At 33.3% G+C, this 24,648-nt stretch overlaps 7 protein-coding genes across 7 annotated transcripts; 1 reads left to right on the top strand and 6 right to left on the bottom strand.

Annotated features, from left to right (window-relative positions):
• Positions 1–995: 995 nt before the first annotated feature.
• Positions 996–2,310, bottom strand: Tsp_09272 (hypothetical protein). The gene is made up of 2 exons (XM_003375646.1): positions 2,242–2,310; positions 996–1,058 (listed from the first exon to the last, which is right to left on the bottom strand). Exons 1-2 carry the CDS (start codon positions 2,308–2,310, stop codon positions 996–998), a joined length of 132 nt encoding a protein of 43 aa, XP_003375694.1.
• A 5,114-nt stretch (positions 2,311–7,424) lies between these two features.
• Tsp_09271 (conserved hypothetical protein) lies at positions 7,425–7,874 on the bottom strand. Its single transcript, XM_003375645.1, has 3 exons — positions 7,746–7,874; positions 7,580–7,722; positions 7,425–7,512 (listed from the first exon to the last, which is right to left on the bottom strand). Exons 1-3 carry the CDS (start codon positions 7,872–7,874, stop codon positions 7,425–7,427), a joined length of 360 nt encoding a protein of 119 aa, XP_003375693.1.
• A 2,769-nt stretch (positions 7,875–10,643) lies between these two features.
• Tsp_09270 (conserved hypothetical protein) lies at positions 10,644–11,216 on the bottom strand. Its single transcript, XM_003375644.1, has 4 exons — positions 11,094–11,216; positions 10,960–10,997; positions 10,861–10,881; positions 10,644–10,815 (listed from the first exon to the last, which is right to left on the bottom strand). Exons 1-4 carry the CDS (start codon positions 11,214–11,216, stop codon positions 10,644–10,646), a joined length of 354 nt encoding a protein of 117 aa, XP_003375692.1.
• Positions 11,217–13,196: 1,980 nt separating this feature from the next.
• On the bottom strand, positions 13,197–14,024 carry Tsp_09269 (conserved hypothetical protein). The gene is made up of 2 exons (XM_003375643.1): positions 13,896–14,024; positions 13,197–13,454 (listed from the first exon to the last, which is right to left on the bottom strand). The coding sequence occupies exons 1-2, from the start codon at positions 14,022–14,024 to the stop codon at positions 13,197–13,199; spliced, it is 387 nt and encodes a 128-aa protein (XP_003375691.1).
• A 3,938-nt stretch (positions 14,025–17,962) lies between these two features.
• On the top strand, positions 17,963–19,811 carry Tsp_09268 (conserved hypothetical protein). Its single transcript, XM_003375642.1, has 6 exons — positions 17,963–18,562; positions 18,663–18,794; positions 18,861–19,107; positions 19,170–19,388; positions 19,451–19,627; positions 19,690–19,811. Exons 1-6 carry the CDS (start codon positions 17,963–17,965, stop codon positions 19,809–19,811), a joined length of 1,497 nt encoding a protein of 498 aa, XP_003375690.1.
• A 700-nt stretch (positions 19,812–20,511) lies between these two features.
• On the bottom strand, positions 20,512–21,486 carry Tsp_09267 (ESF1 protein). The gene has a single exon (XM_003375641.1). The coding sequence runs from the start codon at positions 21,484–21,486 to the stop codon at positions 20,512–20,514; it is 975 nt and encodes a 324-aa protein (XP_003375689.1).
• A 454-nt stretch (positions 21,487–21,940) lies between these two features.
• Positions 21,941–24,557, bottom strand: Tsp_09266 (conserved hypothetical protein). Its single transcript, XM_003375640.1, has 5 exons — positions 23,719–24,557; positions 23,569–23,677; positions 23,068–23,465; positions 22,491–22,530; positions 21,941–21,991 (listed from the first exon to the last, which is right to left on the bottom strand). Exons 1-5 carry the CDS (start codon positions 24,555–24,557, stop codon positions 21,941–21,943), a joined length of 1,437 nt encoding a protein of 478 aa, XP_003375688.1.
• Positions 24,558–24,648: the final 91 nt, after the last annotated feature.

The raw sequence follows: 24,648 nt of genomic DNA, 5'->3' as shown, positions 1-24,648 counted from the left end.
TAGTAATAAGAAAACCGGTGTGAGTTAAATTGGAAAATCATTGGAAGAAGAAATAATTTTTAACCGAACGGTTGAAATTCGGACAAACTGCAGCATCAACCCCTAAGAAAGTCGTACATAAATGGAATTCCTGGCAGAAATGATGTTCAGTAAAATATAAGCACACTCGGTGTGTATGCGGCACAATTCAAAGTTAACCGAACAAAAGATGTAATTTTACCAAAGAGGATTGGACGCTGGGAAAAAGAAAAAAATAGTGAAAATCACGATCAATAATTTTCAATCTTATACATAGATGAAGTCATTCCTAATCTTTATAGGAAGATTAAAAAGTACAGTTTAACAGTGATAAATATCTCACTCATATAAACTCCGACAAGAAGAAAATTTCATTAAATTAAGGATTCACATCTCAAATGTGAAATATCATTAGCCGTTCGTCACAGATTCTCAAGAAATAGCATTTACCTCGCACATTCTCTCGTTAAGTATTGTGCCTCAGGTGGGTTCACATGGTGTGCGGAACATTCTTTAACCTTTCAATATGCTTATTAAACTAAACCTGTGCGCGGACTATCATAAAGCAAAATAATTAAGTGTTATCTAATTGAAAAGTAATTGTTCACAAAATGAGTACACAAAGTTTTAAAAATAACAAGCCGAAAAGTGGAATCCTTGTCGTAAATCGAAACGGCGTCAGCAGTACTTAACGGCCGTAATGAACTGAGAGACGTTCAAGGAAGTACCGATGGCAGGTAAATTAACAAACAAAGCAACTTAGGAAATAAGGCAGCTTATAGCGATCCTTATTTGCATAGTGTAGCGTTAGAAACCGGTTTTTAGTGCGTTAAAACTTTTGGCTGAAGATAAAAGCTAACCCAATCCGCGTTACAATATCTGCAGAATAAATGCCCTGCTAAATTCTACCAATAATAAAACGACTATTTGAAAATTCAAAAATGACCTTGACATTTCAAATTCAGTCAGTATATAAACTATTTGACAAATAACGCCATAACAAAACAAAATTCACTTAGACAAAACACACCTACGTATGTCTGAAAATTTTCATAATTTTTCATTCAAAGCTAATTTTAGGTGAACAATTTGTATGCAAAAGCTTGCTCGAGTCAGTTCAACGTCCATGTTAGCTAGTGCAATAGTAATTTTCGAATGACCATATTTTAATATTAGGCAAACAAAGCATACAGGGTGTATTAAATCAAACTCAAGTGTACGGAAATTTGGCGTTTATTAAATCACTTATCATCTCATGTTGAGAATTTAAAGAAAATATACTGAGAAAATATGCTCAATATCGATGCTCAATTCCATTGTTAAGTGATTACGACTTAAAAATGAAAAACTGCCACTTACCGCAAAATGCATCATCTTCTCATTGTTGATGTTCATACTGTTTGGATGTTCATTGAAATATTATTTTTCAAAAATTATTCCAAAAAATAGTAATGAATAAAAATCAAATCTAGTGTTTGGCATTTGATATTGGTCATCAGCTAATTTTCCAATCCAAACGCAGTGCTTCTATCCACGGACGGCCTCAAACTAAAATTATTTCCAATATGTCAATAAGGCGAACGACGTCGCATGCAAATTTTTATTTTATTCATTTCTGCTGATAAACGAGACTAGTGCATAGTTTTCATTGCGCTTATTTACTTAACTAATGCACTCTGTTTGAAAAGAAAATTTAATTGTAGCTTTGCCGAACATATAAATACTTCTTATTACAGAAACTCTCATTTGATCTTTATTACCAAGCATATTCTAAATACTAGAAATAATATAAATATAAGAAATAAAATGCATGCTCATTTAATATTATAAGCTGCCTGGCAGGAAGCCAGAAAAAGTGATGCTTTGGGGAAACAATTCAAATAAAATGCCAAATTATACGAATGACAGTAATTTGAAAATACAAAAATGACCTTGAAATTTGAAATTACGTCAAAATATAAACTATCTGACGAAAAAAACGCCATAACAAAAACATTGCCTTAGCCAAAACACGCCTCCGCATGTCTTAACTTGGGATTTCAAATTTCAAAAACGACCTACATAAATAAAACTTACTGCAAAAAATAAAAAGTATATGGCTGCGCATTCTGACAAACAAAATTAATCGGAGAAAAAGTCTTTGATGATGTAGAATAAAAAATTAATATTAAGTAATAATAAAGTTAAGTAACTTATGGTATAGAAAACAATGATTTTTCTTACATGCATAATAGAAATCACTCGGCTTGGTGAAGCTAGATCAGTTGAGTTCACATGGAAATTCAACGCCATTTGCAAGTGTAAAGTGTAAATTGAAAAATTGAACGTATTCTACAGTTACACCAGGATAACTGCAGAAAATGAAAAAATTGAAATGTTAATAATTTCAACCTTCAACTGCATATAATTGAAAAGTTTCTGATGATTATGATTATTAAACTAACGTCCAGTCTCCAAAAATTTGCATAAAAATTCTGGTAAAGAAGTTGAAGTTCGTTTACTTTGCAGCTATAGCTCACCACAAGCATGAACATTTAATATATGTATAATACTTCATCTAGTTTGACTTTTTTCAGCAATTCAATGATATTTATTGTTTACGAATAATGTAATAATTACTGTGGTAAAGTTTTGCACAGTTTGTAATTGATGATGCACATATGCAAACATAAAATAACAACGTAATGATGTGGATGATGTAACGAAAGAAATAAATCAAATGAATGGATGTTGACCATTCTAGCATTTTGAACAATTTAAGACTGTGATTCCTATAAATTCTTTCAATTTATGAATGACAGTTTTCTTAAAACACTGAAACAAAAGAAAAACAATCAAATGAAGTAAAGATTATTTTTGATAAACAAATATTTGCCAAAAAATGAATTTTAATATAATTTAAATTCGTACGTTTCATAAAAATAAAACGATTGCCTTTTATTATTAATTTATGATATTAGCTGTTCTGCATTTTCCATTTGAGATGTTGCAAAATAGGTGTTAGCTGAATAAATTGCTGCCCATTTATATGCACCTTTTGGGACCCCATATAGCAGACAAGCCCTCAGTGTTGCTCAACATAGATTGGAACAAGTCAAGTTTGAATGAATGGGTTTGAAAAATAAAAATGAAAAGAATCTACTTTGGAAAGTATTGAAAACAAAACTAAATGTAAAATGTGAAAAAAGGAAATCAAAAATTAGAAAATGAACGAAAATGAAAAGTTGGATACATAAATTTTGCTGCGTGAATGACCAAGTACTGCAATAATTCAAAACTCAGTTATGCAGGTTTGTCGTTAACTAAATTAAACTATGGGATAACATCACTCTTTTGAAGTATCCCAAGCCCAGACTTACAGAATGGGGGACCCACGGCGGAACCGCATATTCTTCTTATCTTCACTTGTTCTGCTTGTCTTAATGAACGTTAGCATAAAGATTATGTATAGAGAGTTTCCAGTAGCTTTCAGAAAAATGTATTATTTTCAACAATAAAAATACCGAGTTCATTAGTTACTAAACGCAGTGAATAAATTCAGAGAACTTTTTACGACGCTACCAGTTGCCAACTAAATCGAACATACCTGCGCACCATTAATGATGATAAGGCAATTTTCAATCGACCCTTATTTGCATAATGGAGCGCTTGAAAATAGCATTGGAAATTATTTTTGACTATGAATTCCAATGGAATGCTGATGCAATATAAACAATAAAAATTCATGTGCAATGAACGGATAATCCGGCGTATGCATCGCATTATTGGAATAGAATAATTTCAAATGCTTTGAAAGAAGAATTGAGAAGCATTATTAAATTCACCCAATGAGGACAATTTAAAAGCGCTGTCTCGCTGAACTCCACAACAACAAAATGACCCAGACAAAACACGCCCTCGAATGTCTGAATTTCAGATTTGAAAATTCAAAAATGTCCCACATAAATGGAATTTTTATTGAAAAGCTTTTCACAAAAATCTAAAGACTCTGGCTTCTCCTTTTGACAAAGAAAATTTACCAGACCATAAAAATGTAATTTACATAATCTCTTTGTTGATGCAAAATTAAAAAAAAAATTGATCAAAGTGATGAAACACTAGTGAGCCATCTGCCTGATCTGTGGCGGGAAATATCCCTCGATTTTCAAGCGAGAGATATTCAGTTGCTTAACAAATTTCAGAAAGTATGCATTGGTGACAATGCATACACGTGATCTTGGCAACGTTCGGTACACCTTGTAAGAGCGCACCAACCAACAAGTCAACCACCAGTGGAATACGAACAAGCGGACGTTTCCACTGCCAAGTGGAGTGAAATAATTTTCATATTCATAATTAAAGCAAAATATTATTGCTCATGATATTTACTGTTGATAATTATTAGAAACATATGAGAGAAGAAATCACATATCAAAAAATTAATTTGATAATGAAAATTTAAATTTACTCCCAACATGAAAATAAAAATATTTCATTATTTATGTATATGATTTTCTTTTGCTATTTTTTGGATGAATTCTATTTGAAAAGTTGTAAAAACGGGGAGTGATCGCATTTTGATCGAAAGACATTGTCACTAGATGATTGGGATCTTGGCATTGATTTCATATCATTAAAAGGTGTTGAATGAAGTAAATCATAACAGATTTATATTAAATGAATAAAGCGTGTATGTAAAAGTCAACAAGAAGTTACAACATTATCTTTTTTTTCCTTTGATATAAATGATGAGCATTGGAACAGAAGTGCAAACTTTATTAATAAAAAGCAGTTTTGGATAATGTTCTGTATGGGCTTTGCTTCGGCTGAAAAGGCTTTTCGCAGCTTTTCAGAAAACAGAAAATCCCACAAAATTTCAATATTTTTAGAGAACATTTTTTCCTTACAAAAATCACTTGAATCTATCAGAAAGGATTATACAACTATTTCAAACATATCCGTACCGTGTTTTAGTGTTTAACGTTCGAGAAATTGCGGAAAAAATAATGGAAACACCATTCCAATATCTTAGCACTCAAATTACCAAGTAAAATTTATCTAGAACCATCCCGCTTAAATTGAATCACTTTAATTGCTTCTTAATTAAAAGATTATTATTTGTAAAATTAAAATGCAGCATTTTGAAAAAATGTAACAATTAGAAAAATGAGAATAGTTTTCAGCAATTAAAACGGACTTTATTAGTTACTGAGGGCTGTAAATAAAGTCAGAGAATGCTTCATATGGCTACTACTTGCCACATAAATCAGTAAAAAGAGGTATTCATTTCATCATATGCTAATTCTGAAGTGCCAGCCAGTTTGTTCACTTTGTAAGAGTGCACAAACCACTATATCAACCATCAGTGGAATACGAACAAGCGGACGTTTCCACTGCCGAATTTTATGAAATAATGTTCATATTTATAATTAGAACAAAATATTGTTATTCTTGCTTTTATCATTGATTTTTAATAAATTTGTTTGAATACAATATATTAAAAAAGAAATATCTATGAAAGAATTAATTTTTCTATGGATATTTAAGTTTATCTGCAGCATCAAAATAGGTACATTCCATTTTATAATTAATATGTGATTTTTGCTATTTATTATATGTATTCTGTTTGAAAAGTTGTAATGCGTAGGGAGGCTGCATTTGAACTCTACTTCCAGAATTCAAGTAGTTGCATGAGTATTTTTTTGTTCTGCTTTATCCACTTCGCTTCTGATGTAACGGACGTCGCCAGCGCTGATTCCAATAAAACAATTTTTACATTTATAATTAAGAGTTCGAATTATTATTTTCATTTAATTTTTCATTTTTCACCCATTTTTTACAATTTCATAATACTTTTATTTAAATACCCTTTATATTTGAAGTGATTAATATCATAAAAAGCACAGCTTTATTTTTGATGAAACTTTTTTATAAAAAAATGTTTAATATTAAAACTACAATGCCAAAATGTTTGAATACAAAATTTATATAGGCGTTTCAGACTAATGTACTGTTTTAAATTTAGAAAAAAGTTATACGAAGAAAAATCTGCACAAAAGGTAAACATTGTTGTCTCCATATTTGGCCATATTTTGACTATATTATGGGATTTGTAACGTAACAATGGATAAATACGTTTTATTCAAATGTTATTCCATAGTTCCGTAGCTCACCTTAACTCTTTTACTTTCCCTGATTACAATGCATATCATTAATAATATTAATGTGCAACAATTGTTTTTCTCTTAATTTATTCAATTTTTGAATATCAACAATCGTAATCGATGCAGAAATATTAAGTGATTTTGATTTTCAAAAAATCCATGCAATATAAAACGGTTAGACTACTTATACGTTAAAAGAATGACAAGTGCCAGGAAAGAAAACGGGCTTTAAGCAACTCTGATTTGCATATTACGCATTGATTCGAACATCGATGTAAATCCGTGTTGTCTCAGTACAAGACTGTCAGTGATTCTTTTCGTTGTATGTGATCCGCTGTCAAATGGATAAGCACATGACTGTCATGTCATGTGGTTGCTGTACACTGTTCACAGATATCACCGTTAGCAAGCAAGTTGCATAACGTGGGTTTTGCATTTGTTTCTCTTTGGTCGTTTGTTTCTTCGTTCAGCCATTGATCTCAGGGCACGCCACTCTCTGATGGTCCGTTGGAGCACCGGATTAAAGCCCCCGCGTAACGAGCTGCTGATTTATAGAAGTGTGACCTTTATGCCTTTTAACAACAAGCCAATCTATTTATTTAACGAAACAACACTTTTATTCAGTTGGGAATAACTATATAAAGCGATAACACACACGCAAAGGGGTACACTCACAGCAATACCGAACTCGTTAGCACGTCGACTCACGTCACTTTATGCCAAAATTAGCTCTCCTACTGTGGGTTATCGATGTTCAGGTTGTTGAGATCGTAATTACTTTACAGAAGGGCCGAAAGCCAGGGGACTGTCAGCAAGACAATAGGCGGATCAAATTGCAGTTGACCCATCCCGTTGCACCCGGGTCGCATCACCTCATTCCCGAAGGCAAGGAAACATGTAAAATCTCCCCCCTGTGGATGACAGGCAAAACGTACAATCTTCCCTCTCCTGGGAGAGAGGTTAAACACTAAACTGCCCGCACATCTGAGGCAGGTGAAACGACTAAGTCTCACCCGCCTCTTCAGCGCGGAAAGCCTAGGCTTTTCCCGCTCCACTGAAGGGGAGCGTGCGCTCTGCCTGCCCAAATAGCAAAGAAAGACTTTGCATTTTCTTTTAATTTTACCATTTTAACTGCTTTGTTTTTGTTCTTACAAACTACATAATATTGCTGGCTGGAATCTAGTAATAGCAAACGTGATTCCCCCTATTAGCTAATCCTACATGGAGATCATCGCTATAAAATAACACAGCACTTGGCTTTTGTTACGTCTGTGAGCATGGTAATATATTGTATTCATTGTGTCTTTGTAATGAAGAACCTTCCTCACTTGACATCGCCAAATCGTATCTTCTGCAACATGAATATACTTACCTCATTTGACCAACAAATGATTCGATACAACCTATGCATCCTTAACCTGGTCGTGGCTTCCTCCAATTTTGTTCTTGCTCCTCCATGTGCATTACGGTTCATTACGTTTACGCTGTCTGTCATGTGCGAAATAGCAATCCGCCTTTTACATTCATCTGGTCGTTCTGTGACAGCAGACTTTGCAGGGTCCTGCTACTGTCAGGGAGGGAAACCTGGTTGGGAATGTCGTGCTTGTCACCCACTTGCGCATTTGTGTGATGGCTGAATCTTCCTCTTGCGATGTCTCCACTTGGTCTGGTGTCCACACCGACCATATTGGACCGGATTCCCACTTTTGACATTTTCCAATCATGCTGTCGATAGCTGCTCAACGTGTGGGGGTGTTTTGGCCCATTGCTCACATGCTTCTCTGGAAAGTGTGTCAGCATTCTGATGTTCTCTGCAAAGAGGATGGATAACTTCAAAGTCGAATTCCGCAAGTTGGTCCAGGCATCGTATAACTTGGTCCTCTAGTTCTTTGAAGGTCTGAAGGCACGTCAGACTACCATGATCCGTTCTTACTGTGAATCGTCTGCCGCACAAAAAACATCTGAATTGATATAGTGTCCACATCGAAGCCAACAGATCCACTCAGATTCCATTCAAGAAATACTGTACAAAACAAGCGACAAAATTACAACCCGACAACATTAATTAGGATGCGTTCGACATCTTGAGCAAAGAAAAACAAGAGACATAGAGTAACTGAGATAATTAGGTTATTATCATATCAATGGAACCATGCAAACATTTTAAATTTGTATAATTTTGACGACAAAAAACATTACCGATAAATTGAATTACTGATAACGAATAACGTCTAATTATTTTCAAGACATTAATTTAAATAATCATTTAATCGATTAATGGAACCAGACTGTATTCAAAAATTCAATAAATTAAGTGGAATTCAATGGCTGCAAATTAATATTATTCATTAGTATTTAAATCACGGACAATAGAAGAGTTAAACTGTGCTATGAAATAACATTTTAATAGGATATATTTATTCAATCCATCACTGCAAATTTCATAATATAGTCAAAGTAAGATTTAATATGGAGAAAAGAATATTTTCCTTTTGTGTAGATTTTTCCTCATAGAACTATTTTAAGTTTAAAGCAATACATTAGTCAGAAACGCTTACAGCAATTTTGTTTTCAAACATTTCGATATTGTAGTTTCATTTATTTACAGTTGTTTCATGAAAATGTTTTATTAAAAACAAAAATTTGCTATTATGATAATAATCATTTGAAAAATAGAAGAAAAGAATTTCAATATATGTAATCGGTAATTATTTAAATAAAAATATTATAAAATTCTGAACAAATGGGTTTAAAATAAAAAATACAAATGAAAGTAATAATTTGTATTCTTAATTATAAATGTAAAGAAAAGTTTTATGGAAATCGGCGGTGGAGACATTTGCTTGTTCGTATTCCACTGGTGGTTGGTGCTTAGATTCAGTACCTCTAAGATTTGAGAAGCAGTCGGCCTAAGACACGAAAAGCATTGAAGGGCTGCAAGCAATATACGCTTTGCAACGTTTCAAATACATTTCATAGAGAAAGTAGCAAAAATCATATATATGTTACGCTTAATGTTGAAAATTGCCTATTATTAATTTCAAACAATTTGCTTTTAATTTAAAGCAATACATTAGTCAGAAACGCGTATAGTAATTTGTTTATGAACACTTCTATCACTTAGTTTTATTATTTATACTGTTCTTTCATAAAAAATTTTTTATGAAAAACAAAACTTTGCTCTAATTATAAATATAAATATTATTTCATTTCAATTGGCAGTGGAAACGTCCACTTGTTCGTATTCCACTGATGGTTGATATGGTGGTTTGTACACTCTTACAAAGTGAACAAACCAAATGGTACATAACCATATACCGAGTTCTACGCCGAAATCTGCTGTAAAATGCAGAGAAGAACGCAAAATACGAAACCTTTTGTCGATTTACGTGGCAAGTAGTAGCCATATGAAGCATTCTCTGACTTTGTTTACGGCCCTCAGTAACTAATAAAGTCCGTTTTAATTGCTGAAAACTATTCTCATTTTTCTAGTTGTTACATTTTTTCAAAATGCTGCATTTTAATTTTACAAATAATTATCTTTTAATTAAGAAGCAATTAAAATGATTCAATTTAAGTGGGATGGTTCTAGATAAATTTTACTTGGCAATTTGAGTGCTAAGATATTGGAATGGTGTTTCCATTATTTTTTCCGCAATTTCTCGAACATTAAACACTAAAACACGGTACGGATATGTTTGCAATAGTTGTATAATCCTTTCTGATAGATTCAAGTGATTTTTGTAAGGAAAAAATGTTCTCTGAAAATATTGAAATTTTGTGGGCTTTTCTGTTTTGTGAAAAGCTGCGAAAAGCCTTTTCAGCCGAAGCAAAGCCCATACAGAACATTATCCAAAACTGCTTTTTATTAATAAAGTTTGCTCTTCTGTTCCAATGCTCATCATTTATATCAAAGGAAAAAAAAGATAATGTTGTAACTTCTTGTTGACTTTTATATAGACGCTTTATTCATTTACTTGTTATACTTTCCAAAATTATTAAATCTGTTATGATTTACTTCATTCAACACCTTTTAATAATATCACTGGCTAGCATGGATAACATGATATTTTCCCCTTCTTAAATAGCCCTGCATGGCCGCCATCGATATGACATAATGTAGTGTTGGGCTTTTATTGCGCCTGTAAGAAATGGAGCGTAATTTATTTATTGGGTTGTTGTAATGAAAATCAATTTCAGTCGACGACAAATGAAAGCAAGAACAAAAATGTAAAACAAGGGGATACAGCGATGCGCGGCGGAGCATACAATATGCAGTCGCGGCAAAGAAAGCGGCATGCATCCTGGTCTTCGGCTCGCAGCCCCACTTGCAGATACATTTTCTGGATGTCAGTCTGCACCGCAATTCTGTACTGCAGCCCAAAGCGCAGTAGAATCACCCGGAAGGTTGGTCTGAACGTTCAGAACCGTGTCATGTTGATCATTCATTACAACACCGCCATATTTGGCTGATCCACCGAATTACTGTATGACATTTCGTTCGACCGTCTGCGGTCTGGTATGCTGCGTGATGTGGAGGAGGCACCGTGTTTTACCGAGTTGCCAAATCTGGATGATCACCTCCTCCGTCGATCCATTTCGTAGATACGCTTCGATCACTGCCGTGTACTGACGTTGTCTGGCGGGATAATTTCTTAAGCTCCGTTCCACAGATCAGCTAAGGCAGTGGTTCTCAAACCGTGTCAGCGTACTTACTCTACTGCACAAAATAATAAAATTAATAATAAATGAATAATTAAGCTTTTCTGATTTCAAATTTCCATTAAAAACGACAAACATGTGAAACATTTCTTCCAAAATTAACCATACAAATCTCTTTAATAATAATAATAATAATAATAATAACAGCATGTAATTTATAGGTGAATAATAAATCAAATTTGTCACGACACTGATGTGAAAATGTTCAACTTTGTATTGACCCAGTTTGAAACAAGCTTCCGTTGGCATTATCCCATTCCTGAGGGCAAGTGTCGTCGAAGACACTTCCCCACCATCAGTCAAACCAAATATTCTCTTTCTCTCCTGTCTCATTGCAAAATAACGTTAGCATTGTATTGACAAAGACAATAACCAGCAAAAGCAGAGCTTTGAAACGTTCTCTCTAATATTTGCATTTACTTTACAAATAATACACAAAACAATGATTCCATTATTCACATATACTACGAAATAAACAAAAAACAAAATAATAAATGCAAAATAACAATAAATTCATCTCAACACCATCATCTTGCTTCAATCGTCCGTCCATAGACAAAATTGGCAAACAATAAACAACTATTCAATTGTAATTAACAAACATACAGCATCAGTGATGAATGAACTGTTAAAATAAAATAAAATAAATGTTCTACCAATTAGAAAAAAAATAAATGCAATTAAATTAATTAAATGAATAACAAAACAAGCTGGCAAAAAGAAATAGGAAAATCTTTCATCAAAATTCAAATATTTCCAATTACCACCCACCGATCCGCGCAACCAACTATGCAGTTGAATTGAAATTTTTTAGAAATGAAAATTTTTCACCTTTCACAGCTGATGTTTTCAGCAAAATTCACTGAAAAAAAATTAACGCTTTTCTTCCGTTCCGCTTTAAATTATTGAAATATTCAAATTAGCCAAATAATTTGCATATTCAAGTTATGGAAACAAATTGAATTAATATGCACTTGTCAACATTTCTCTACTTTCGTTGTTCAGCTTCGGTAGATGAGCCAAACCAACTGTAAAAAAAGATTTCACAATGTGACTGACATGCGACTAAAACTGACTTGACAGTGGCGAGTCCATGGAAACAGATACACCGCAGTAAAGCATATCAAATTTCTTGTCCCCGTTGTGCAGCATTTTCAAATTTCCATTTTAACCATCATTAAACATCATCATCCTGGTTCAGAAAATGTGGAACATTTTTGCAGTTTGCAAATTCAAGCCAACAAATCAAGTTTCCTATTTTCTGTTCAAATAATAATCAACAATCATTCATTTATCATTCTTTCATACACACTACGACAGCAACTTCAAAATACTGTCATAATAAATCCATGTTAATAAAAAGAAAAATGAATTATTGTAATAAATAAATAAATCAATAAACAAATAAAAATCTTCCCAATCCAAATTAACATAACACCACATACGAGATTACCAACAAAATATTGAACTAAGATCAAATATCAAATTATTACATAACTTCTACACTGATGTGTTTAATTTGAGTCTTCATCAAAATGAACAATTCAAAAAATGCACTGCTTTTATATTGCATTTAAATAAATATCCGTGATAAAACAATCGTTTCACACGACATCCTAAATTTTCGTTTTTTTTTTAAATTTCACAGATATTATTCAGCAGATGAAAAAATCAAACTGGTATATTGCCAATCAACCAGTCGACTTCACACTTACTTGTCTATTGACGTAAAATTTATTCTCAACTTCAGTTTTCCACTGTGCAAATTTGATTTTAATTCAAAAGTTATTTAAATTCAAATAAGGTATCATAAAAAACAGTTTAGCACAAGGGGAAACTTTGGATTTTGCTTTTTGTAACTTTTTTTAACTACCAAAGGCCACTTCTGTAATGACGTATTGGATTATGATCTGCTATTTTCATTACTGTTTCACCGGATCATACTATTTTTTTTAATAAACTGCAAAACTGACTGAAATATTTGCATGTTGTGAAAAAAGCTTCGCTTGATGAAGTGGTGCTTATGATTATTTGAAAATCGATAAAGAGCAAATAAAAAATTTTCAGACATTAATTATTCGCCAAATACTTGCCAAGAAATTTTCACACAAACAACAAGTTCACTCACTCTCGACTTCAGCTGCTGTTCCACTGAACAGCAGCTGAAGAAGAAAAAGTTTCAACCAGATACAAATGCTAGCTAGCAAAGAGAAAATACAAATTTGAAATCAGCATGCTTTTATTATAATACCAAAGCTGAAATAGTAATAATAATGATAATAATAATAATTGCACTTTTATTAAATCAAATATTCAAGCATACTGTGTCTGATTGAATTTTCTTACAGCATTGCTTTCTTTCATTGTAGATAAAGAAAGACACAGAAAAAATGGCATGTCGTTGTAAATGAAATGGAAAAATTTTGTACAAATGTTGAAGCACCAGAAATAGAATGAAATACCAACAAACGATAATATGAGCACAAAATAAATATAATCACTCCTCCCAGTTATTAAAAATTGACACGTAAAAATGTCAACGCAGTAAACATGCACCATATTACTATTTCTCTGAAAACATACAAAACTACTATTTTGAAATTTGAACGAACTTTTGCAAAAGTTTGCATCACCTTTGCATTAATATACAGTTTGAAAAATTTCAATTAAATTCTTCGTTCCATCCAATTTAAGCAAGCTTGAATATTTTTCAGCAGCATTTCGCTTGCAAAAATAAAACTGAAGCATTTCATTCCATAAATGTTGTAAGAAAATGAATTGAAATAAGAATAATAAATTCAAAATTGCATTCGCACTTTTGTTACAAAAAATAGTTTATGCTCATTGTTAATTGGATTATGGAAAATGTTTTGCATAAAAAAAAGGAGTGAAAAGAAGAGCTAAGAAAAGATGAGACAAAGAAAAAGATACAGAATAATATATTTCTCGGCCAGGTCAAGCCAAGCATACCAGTCACAAAATGGGAACTGAAGGAGGGAGGATCCGGTTAACCTGACCACCCGCTAAGCAAGGCTGACAAAACCTTTTTGACAATACTTGATTGACACATGTGCTGCTGACCGAAGCTGGACGTTTTCGGTTTCCGCCTGTTTGACTAAGGGCGGGATGACGATCGATCATTTGCTATTAACCCACCCCGCCCCCTTAAACTAGCCAATCAGCATTGTGGAATAGCACCAGCCACACAAATTTCTAGCAGGTGCATACAAAGACCACATATTGCTCGAAGGCCCTCTGTAGAATCTTCTTGTTGCAACAGTATTGATAATAATAATAATATGATGATGATTATTATTATTATGATAAAATGAAATAATAACTAAACCGAAAATCGTCAATTCATTTGAAAAATATTTCCCATGCACCATTCTATGCTGACATGCAGCATGTAAATCACCAAAGCTACGGGCAAATTGTCACCACATCTACATGCATCTATTAATTACATACGTATGCATTTGTATAAAATAAGGTAAGTAAAAAAGAAATTTCTTCAAATTTGTTTTCATTTACAACATAAAAATTGTTTCGATAGTGTTAAATGTGCAAATGGTTGTTGCACATCAACGCTTTTTCTGTCTTCTTCTTCTTTTATTGGTGGCTTTCCATTTTTCGCTTTGTGAATTTTTATCGATGACTATTCGGCCTTATAGCAAATATCACATATTGCATTCGGTCGATGAAGTCAGATGCACTTTGTCAACATCTTTGATCAATGAACCACTCTTCCTGAGAGATTTTCCCCTCTATACTTATATATAGTCGGTTGTTTTCAATCACCTTTTCCCTGTCAAGCTTGCTTCCATTTTTCAACCCAAGCTTTCCGCTCATTTGCATTTGTTCACAATATCAGAACTGTATGAAAATTCCAACAATATCAACAAACCGCTAATAAATAATAATAATATTCTACCCTTAGTTTTTAAGCAATAATAATAATAATAATAATTGGAATAATGACAAATTAATTTCCAGCTATTTGTGGATAATTAATTTTCCTTCTTTGCTCATTCTGCCCCTCTCCCCTCATCATTACATAACACTGCATTGCATTGCACAAATAGTATGTATCCCTGCTATTGCGTTGTTCAATTGAAAAATTCAGACACTTTCATTAAAACCAGTTGTATAAACAATATGTCTAAGCTATAAGAGAGAATTGGCTCGTCAAAATATTGATTTTAGAAAACGTAAAATTTCTGCGACACTTATGTTTATTAGAATCTAAAAAAAGCATATTTATCAGCAAATATCAAAGTCTGCTTTTCATCTCGTGGGTAGAAATCATATTATTTGCGATGGCAAAGAAAAAAGCGAAATTTAATTCTCGATAAATAAGTGTAATTTGAATATTGCAAAATATTGCAAAAAAGAAAAACTGCACAAGCATTTGCAAAATGCTGTTTTAGAATAAAATGAACATTTATTATTTGTTCAAAATTCTCTTCTCTGCTATATAAATTTTACAATTTATTTATACACAAATTGATATTGAATTTTAATTGCTAATTTGAAACAAGTTGAAAAACAAAACCAAAATTACTGATTTGATATGGAACGGTCTGAAAATGGAAAATCTCAATTTCAATGATGCATCACAATACACAAATGGTGCAATTTCATTAATTGCTCCTAATTGGCAATTTTACTGAATGAATATCGGTTTATTATGAGAAAAAAATTTTTCAAATTCCATTCAACGCGTGAAAAGATCGTTCTGTGGAAATTTCACTTCACTCTTCTGCTTCTTGTCTTGAGTGGAATTTTAAATTTTTGTAAAAATCAATTTCTGCACCACATAACAACAATCTTTTCCAGTCAGTATATTTTGCTTCGTCTTATAGCATTGATAAGAGAGATTCAGTTCAAACAGAAACTAGTTGCCAAGAAAATGAATGGTTGCTTAATTTTCATCTATGAAAATCGATAATTTTCAACACAGCACACCATTTTATTTTATCCATAAATGCAAAATATGAAAGAAAGATATTAAACGGTGATAAAAGTGACACAAGTTGACTAAGAAATGAAGTTATAAATTCAACAGTTTTTTTCTTCAAATTATATCCTAATTGTTACAGTGGAAGTGATAAAATAACCTGAGAAAAAAAACACACAACTCATTTACACCCATATATATATATATACATAAATTTCAGAAATTGCATTTCTGAATTAACAGTAGTATAGTTATCGATATTTGAAAATTAATAATTTTCAAATAATAATAAGAGAATGAGAAAATTTTTCTGATTTTTTCTTTGATGAGTTTTTGAATAGTTTAAAAAAAGAATTTGGGAAAAAATGTGAACAGCCGCAAGTAAAATTGAGCAAACATCACCACCATCATTATCATCAGCGTCAGCGTCAACGTGATCAACAACATTGAAGTGAATTTTTAAATTTGATCACCACTCAGTTGGCAGTGTATAAATATGCATAAAATGCCACTAATATTAAAACTATTCGTGAGCTGCACACGTGTGCGTCATCATCGCATATCGTGCAACATGTTCTTTGACACTGAACCAGTTTCATTGGCAGAAGAAAACTGCTTTTCCATCACAGCTGCTTGTCTGTCACAATGTTGAACAAATTTTCATATTAGCTGCTACTGCTGTATATCGCTATTATGAGCCAAGAAACAAAATCTATATGCAATTTTGAAGACAAATGCAATTCCATCAAATCAAATCAATTTCAATCTATCAATCATAACTAATAAAAATTGCTTCTTCACATCACCTTATGAATTTATGAATATCTCTCTCTCTCTCTTTCGCTTTCGAACAGGCGTGTTCGTTCGCCGTTGTTTTCAATTTTAAAATCACAAGTCATATAGAAAAAATGGTGAAATTTCAATCATTCATCATTACTTCAAAAATACACTAATTTATGAACGTGATGTAATGTATAAAATGTCCCCTCAGATGATGTAACACTGATCAATGAAGAAGGTAACTGAAATTCTTTTACTACATATATTTTCATTACAAAGTCAACTTACATTAATTATTATTATTATTTTATTTATGGTTAATAAAAAAATAAACTATAATAACTTATATAACCAATAAATCAGTACAACTTTTCACATGCATACTTGATCATATTCACTGAACTGAGATTTACTTATTTCAATTATCAATCAGCACATATAATGGTTGTATTTCAGATAAATTAAATTTGTTTTTTGCTTTAATACCATCTTTACAGTACCGCTCTATATATAGAAAGTACATGATGATGGAAAGAAAGAAAAAACACAAATTAACTACAGTTATTCTGTGTAAAATTAAGAAATTCCTCTTCCAATTATCAGTTTTATCATATAACTACTACGAAAAAAGAATGGCGAAATTAATTTGGCAATACTAATAATTTAGTTGTTTGAATAATTATGCCAAAAAAATCCACATATAATTAATTATCTGTTGAAAAGTTAAACATCGCACATCGTGTATGGACGTGTTTCATGAAATTGTTGTAAATTGTCCAACAGATGCCTTATTAATCAACAATTAATTATTGTTTGCGAATTAAAAAAAGTGAAATGAAATAAAACTTGACGACCATGACAAATCGTAGTAGCATGAAATAAATCTACTACATTCACTAAGCCAGTGGTATGTGTTTTCTGATTTGCACGAAAACAGATGACAGTTTTCACTGTTGACAAGCTGCATGTCACAAATGTGGTGCAGTTCGTATTCAACACATCATCAATAAGCGAAACTGACATGACAGAGCATTTTTCAACCGTTTTGCTTAATTAATTATTGTCCAATTGAACAGCAATTCTTCAGTTTCATATGAACCTACACGCACCGCTCGCTTACTAGCTAGCTAGCTAGCTAGCTATAGCCAACTCAGTCAATCATCAATCACTTGCATAAACTTCCTCCTCCAATAACAACATTATATTGCATAACAATTGCAACAAATTAATTAATCATCCATCCACTTTTGTTATTCTTTCAAATAAAACATTTCCATTACAAATATAATTCTAATAATTCTCCATTTAAGGTATAAAACAATTTACAACTTGGCACAATATGTTGAATACAATTTTCAAATATCCAAACAAAGATGACAGAAAAACACTTCTGATCGACCATCGTGAAAGCAAATTTGACAATCAATTTTTCAAGCCATGCCTGATTCTACTGACATCGATAACGGTAATTCCACTGATGGTGATTGTTTTCCAATGGTCATTGTTGGACGACGATCAACAGAATCAAGCAAATGCACCACCGGCTACGACAACAGATGCTCAATGGTCAAGAGGATGCATAAGAACGGAAGATCTGGAAAATACTGACATATTCTTCCAACTGGTAAACAATACAGAATGGAGATTCAAGAATACCACTTTGATGAAGTCGAATATGCCGCCACTTTTAAATTGTCAGGATATTTTTTCAATGACCGATTCGATGAGATTTTTGACGGCCGGTTGGACCAAATTAGTTTATCAAGCAACACTGGCCAAGCGAAAGGTGGCCATAAAAATGGTCAACTTCGAAGGACAGATGATGAAAAATTGCAAAGCAGAACTTCAATCGGATCAACATTGCAGACAAAAAATTGCTAAAAAGTTCATCAAAGAAATTGTCGCTTTAAGTCAATTCAAACATCCCAATATAATTGAGGTAATATATATATTTGCTGCTGCTTATTTTTCAATATTTTCAACAAATTACACAACACATTACATATTCAAGATATTATTTGTATTATTGTTAATTTCAGCTCATCGGCTATTGCATTCCATCAGATCCTTCATCCGAGAATAGCATCGACAAATTGGCAATTGTCAGTGAATTAGGCGAGCCTTTGAATCTGTTCATCCTTTTGCAAATGAACTGGGAAGAACGTTTGAAAGTAAACAACAAGAAAGAAAACAAAAAAATTTCATTTTTTGCATTTTCAAATTTCATTTTTTTCCAGATTTTATATTCAATATTAAAACTTTTGGAATATTTCTCCGAACAACCAGTCGGAGGTGTAGTTTTGAACGACCTTCGCGCCCAGCAGTTTGTAATATGTGATAAAAATTTGAAACTCGTCGACGTCGATGATGTCGGTCTTGAAGAGCCAACTTGCCACTCGCAAAGCGACTGCAACGAGCGGTTGAAAAAAGCAGGCATTGAAAATTACAACCAAATTGTCCAATGCATCGAAGGCATTTGCCAAAGTAGATATACGAATGGATAAATAATAATATAAAGTTGGCTAAAATTTGATCCTGATTTTCAGATTCCAACGATTTGACAAACATTTTCAATACGGCCAAGCATTTCCTCTTTCTACTCCAATTTGGAGTACCCCAAGCGCTTCAAGATCAAATATCCCATTTAAAAGAAAGTTTTCAAAAGCAAAACATGCCGTCCAATTTGCTTAGACAATTTGCTCAGAAATTGGTGCACAATTATTCGACTGGTCAATATTTCAAAGCTAATTCTTCTTCACGAGCGGGTAATTCAATTATTGAAATATTATTAAAATTTATCATTTTTAACCGAATTTTCTCGTTTAAGAATTCAAACGTTACAAAAATGCCGACCTGCCAACGCTTTTCGATTATCCCTGTCACGACAGCACCACGCAAAATAGTTGCGTTCTCAGTGTGGCCAATTTGCATGAAGCACAAAGTCTGTGCACTGCCCAGACTGTTTGCAAAGCGATCATCTGGACAAATCAAAAAACTTGGACCGGTAATGTTGTCAAATTAAAAATTAACATTTATATCAAAACAAAAATATGCTTCTAAAAATAGGTCGACATGTGGTGCTTTTCAAGAAAAATTTCACACAACCCACCTACAATCCCAATACGATCACATTTTTGAAAGTGGACGACAACACACAGTCCTTCTCCGAAGACACATCTCAACTATAAAATGCCAACCGATGCTCAATTGATGATGATGAGAAGTTAAAAATTATACAAAGTTGGAAATAATAATAAAAATAAAATATGAATAAGAAAATATTGAGCGGAATCAGAAAAAATCAAACAAATCTGTTGTTGCTGTTGCTTACCTTGTTTCGATTTGACCCTCAAATGATGAAAGGAGAGAAGATACAAAAATTGCATGGCATCAACGTTCTATTGTAACTGTAATGGAGAGAATTTCATCTTGAAACGTGACACGATTCCAGTGAAAGTTTAGCCTGAAAAGAGAAAACAATAAAACTTCAAATTATAATAATACATAAATAACGAGTATTCGCATAATGAAATGAAAAAGATTCTTTTCACACTTGTATAATTTAAAATTATAAACTTTTGTCGAAAAGGATATTTTCTAAAAGTAGCAGTAAGGAAAAAATTGTTGTATGAATTAAAATAATAATCGAAAATTACTCATTTTACTGCTCAACATGTGCAACTAACTCGTGAATCGACTATTTTGTAGGAAAAATAAAAAATTTAAAACAAAAACAGCATGTTTGGAAGAAAATTCCACATTTGCTCGAACGGTGAACGTGAATTGCAAAAGAGTAATTCAAATAAAAGTCGATCCAGAAATTCTGGAAGAAATCATGCTCTAAAGTACAGTATTGAAGAAAATGATCGTTGGCAGAAAACTGAATTTCTACTGAGCTATGGGAAATTGTTCGGCTAATTTAACTGTTCGCATCGCTTGCAACACCAACGGCATGTCGATCATGCTGGTGTGAAATGTAAAAGCACCAATGCCGGATGTTTTCTTTTTTTCAAATTCTTCCACAATTTCCTTAGCACGTCCCAACTCTTCAGCGGTTGGCATGAATGAATCTTGAACAATTTTTATCTGATCCGGATGAATAACCTGCTTGCCAGTGAAACCCAAGCCCTTAGCCTGGCGGCAGTGGGCGGCTAATCCGTCGAGATTTTTGTAATCGTTGTAAACCATGTCCACTGCTTGCAATTTGAACGCCTTGCAGACGCTGACAAATCGTTGTCTTGCGTAAATTAATTCCATTCCATCATCGGATCTCTGCACGCCAATGTCGGCACAATAATCGTCAGAACCGAACACCACACCGTCCAAATAAAGAGGACAGAACGTGCTGAGATTCATCGCTGCGTTGACAATCTTCTCCATATTTAACAACGACTGGGAACTTTCTACGTATATTAACAGCATGATCGATTTTTTAATGTATTGAAAATAATTTCGAAACAAAACTGAAAACTGTCTCAAATCATTAATACTGTTCACCTTCGGCAACAGAATCGTTTCGAGCTCCACTTTAGCTTCAGAAATCGCCTTCAGATCTTCTTCCAACAATCCACTCTGCAGCGAATTCACCCGCCAAGCTAATTCGCATTTCACCGACGACCGTCTGGCAGACTGAAGCCAAGTTATCACGTTGTTTCGCGCGTCAGCTTTGCTCACTTCAGCTACACCATCTTCACAGTCAAGCACAATACTGTCGGCAACAAGTTGTGGTATTTTCCGCAACTTTCTCTCCTGATTGGCTGGAACGTAAAACAACGCACGTCTGTAAGTGGAAAGTTTCTGTCCACTTCGACAAAAGCCACAAACCCCATGCAAATTTGTCAACCGACATAAAATGCCAATCATTATCCTAAAAATGAGGAAAAATCAATATAATTTCAAAATTAAAAAAACATTATACAATTTTCAACACAATCACTACTCATCCACTGCACAATTTAGTGCCAAACAAAAATCTGACGATCACAAAATAAAATTAACCCATAAAAACAGTTTACGGTAAGTGAAAGAATAGTATGATTGAATAGTGAATTTTTGGCGTTTTATTCCGAAATTTTTATTAATTTTCACGATACGATAAATTTCAATTTGAAAAATCTACTCTTTGCCAATTGAAAATCAATAATTTTCCGATTTATTGAAGTTGAATAGAAATTCAAACACTTGGACAAAAGTACACCACAACATCAAATTGATAGAGTTTATTTACACTTTAAAGTAATATAAATTATTTTTCACATTTACGAAATTTTATGCGAACAAGTGAAAATAATTTGTGCAAAGTAGAACAGAACGGTAATTAATAATTTACAGGTTTTAATGTATGCAAACGATTACAAAACGCGCTACACTGAGAAATTGAAAAAAATAATAAATTTGAATCAATACACTTTGCATACTACAATTAAATTGTGATATTTTACATTTGATTTTTCATATTTTTGAAGATGGATGATCAACATTTTAGACTAAATACAATGACGTCATCGTATTTTTTGAAGTGCTTTTTCGATTGGAAATACTATAATATCCCATTAATTTTGATTTTTACAGTCTTAAAACCGGTTATTAAGCATCATAGTTAGAGTTAAATAATCCAAAGATGACCAGTATTAAAGCCGTTAATTTATAAATTCGAAATGAAAAAGTAATATGGTTCATTCCGATAGCAAATCAAACTGAACAATTTCAGCCATTTGCGCAAAAAATCAATACAAATGAATATTTAAAATGAAACAAGCATATTTTAACAATAAAACTTAAATAACTACCATATATATATATTTATATATCAAATAAAAGTAATACATTTTATAGAATACAGCATTTTTTATTACGTAATATTATACAGTATAGTCATCCACATACGAACATTTAAATCTCAGAAAACTATATAAATATAGTTATTTATACAAAAACAATACAACTAACTCTTGCTGCTCTTTTCCAACTGAATGACGAAATAAAGCAAAAATACCTTATGAAATGTGCAGGATGACGATTTATTTGGAACTGCTACAACACATGAAATCACAATCATGCAGACACAGTGATCGTGAAGTCATTAAAAAGAATAGAAGAATCAAAAAAAAAGAAAACAAATTATGAACTACATGAAAATGTTCAGAAACTATAAGTAATAGTAGTCCAGTAGAGTATACACATATATACGAATATATATACACAGATGACATACATACATATTTATACGTATATGTATATGTATATATAAACATATACATTAAAACACAAAACTGAAAAACTGTGGAAAGAAAGATAAATAAAAATAAAAATAAAAATAAACAATAGATCAAATAATGAAATTAAGTCTGTCATCATCCTTGCAAAGTTAATTTGTTTAATAAATGCAATAACTCGAAATATTTTTCAGTTCAGCTTTCCAGTCAAGCATATCATTTCATTTACGAGCCTAACTCTGGGAAACTTTCATCGTCAATACTGTACGGTACGTGATCCTGACGCGTCTCACGATTCAAATGTACGCCGCCTCCAAAACCATCAAATCCGCCACGTCGATTTCCTCCTCGATCGCCACGTCCACCACGCCCTCCACGTCCAAAACCACGTCCTCTTCCACGATTCAGTCTCAAGTGACGCGCACTTTGATCAGAATAAGAAATATCAATAGGAATAACTTCTTTCTTGTTAGGTCTGATTTCTACTCCAGGTTCTTCTTCCACTCCTCCATTCACCTCCGATTCACTCTGCTTACGAGAACGTTGCAAGGGTACAAATCCTTTCCAGTTGTTTGCTTCGCCTTCTCCCGGACGTCTTATGTTGAACTGTGGCTTCGACTTTGGTGGCTATAAATTTAGCATCAATTATAAACAAAGCTATATACAGACAGCTTCGGGTGCAGTGCACTGTTCACAGCTAAAATATAATTCTCAAAACATTTCCACTGACCTGTTTAGCTCGGTATTCTGCCAAAGTAAGTTCTTCGCGTACAACTGCAACTTCTTCCGCTGTATCCCCATTCGCAATTCTATTATTATTTATGAAATATACTATTTTGCTAAAAAAAATTAAAAATAATAATTTCCAAATGTCACTTACGTTTCATGCTTGGCTCCACAATTGTCATTGTTATCCGAAGCGACGACTTCATTATTCTTTCCCACATCGCCATTTCCGTCCAAATTCGCGCCAGAATCAACATTCTGCGGTTTCTTGTCATACGATCGAAAACCACCTCGTTCTCCCGCATTACCCCGATCAAAACCACGTCCACGACCAAAACCACGGCGTCCACGATTTTGAAAACGACCACGCCCTTCCCGCTGGCCAGTACCATGACCTGCTCCATCTGGTGATTCTTCATTAAAATTTCCACTATGAAATGTACCAAACGGTTCTTCAGCTTTTAAATCATGATCCGCATTATCAGTGCCATAGCCAAAACCGGCATTACTATGCCCACTTCCTCGACCTCGGCCCTGAATATTGTTCTGACCGCCGAAATAACGCCCTCGGCCGCGAGCACGACTTCCACCGACTCCTCGATTGTATCGCCCATTGTCACCGAAACGAGCCATCGAACGCTCCTCTCCAAAAGTTCCAAAACTGGGAGCTGTGGATTGTACCTTGGGTGCCACGTGCGACCGTTCTTGTTTTGGACGATCTTTCACTTCATGGCGTTCATCTGGTCTGTCAACAGCTGCACGCTTGATGCCATTATCTTGACCTGGCTTGTTCTCTTTTCCTTTTCCAAATGCGACTTGACCAGGCGATGCGTTTTTCTTTTCGTCCACTTTCTTTTCCTTCTTAATAGCTCCTCGGTCTTCCACTGCAGCATGCTTTGGTGTTTGCTTTACAAAATATTCCATGGATTCGATGTCATCGTCCAAAAAGACAGCAAATTTATTGCTAACGTTTACACCGTATTCTATAGACATAACTGTAGAACTGAACTGGCTTGCTTTGGTTCACACTAAAATTAATTAATATGATCGTCGAGTGCAATCAAACATAAGCAAAATTATAACA

The sequence above is a fragment of the Trichinella spiralis genome, assembly GCF_000181795.1.
Source record: "Trichinella spiralis strain ISS 195 chromosome Unknown Scfld5, whole genome shotgun sequence".
Lineage (NCBI taxonomy): Eukaryota > Metazoa > Nematoda > Enoplea > Trichinellida > Trichinellidae > Trichinella > Trichinella spiralis.
The sequence above is the reverse complement of the archived record's forward strand: the minus strand, read 5'-3'. Positions and strand labels throughout refer to the sequence as shown.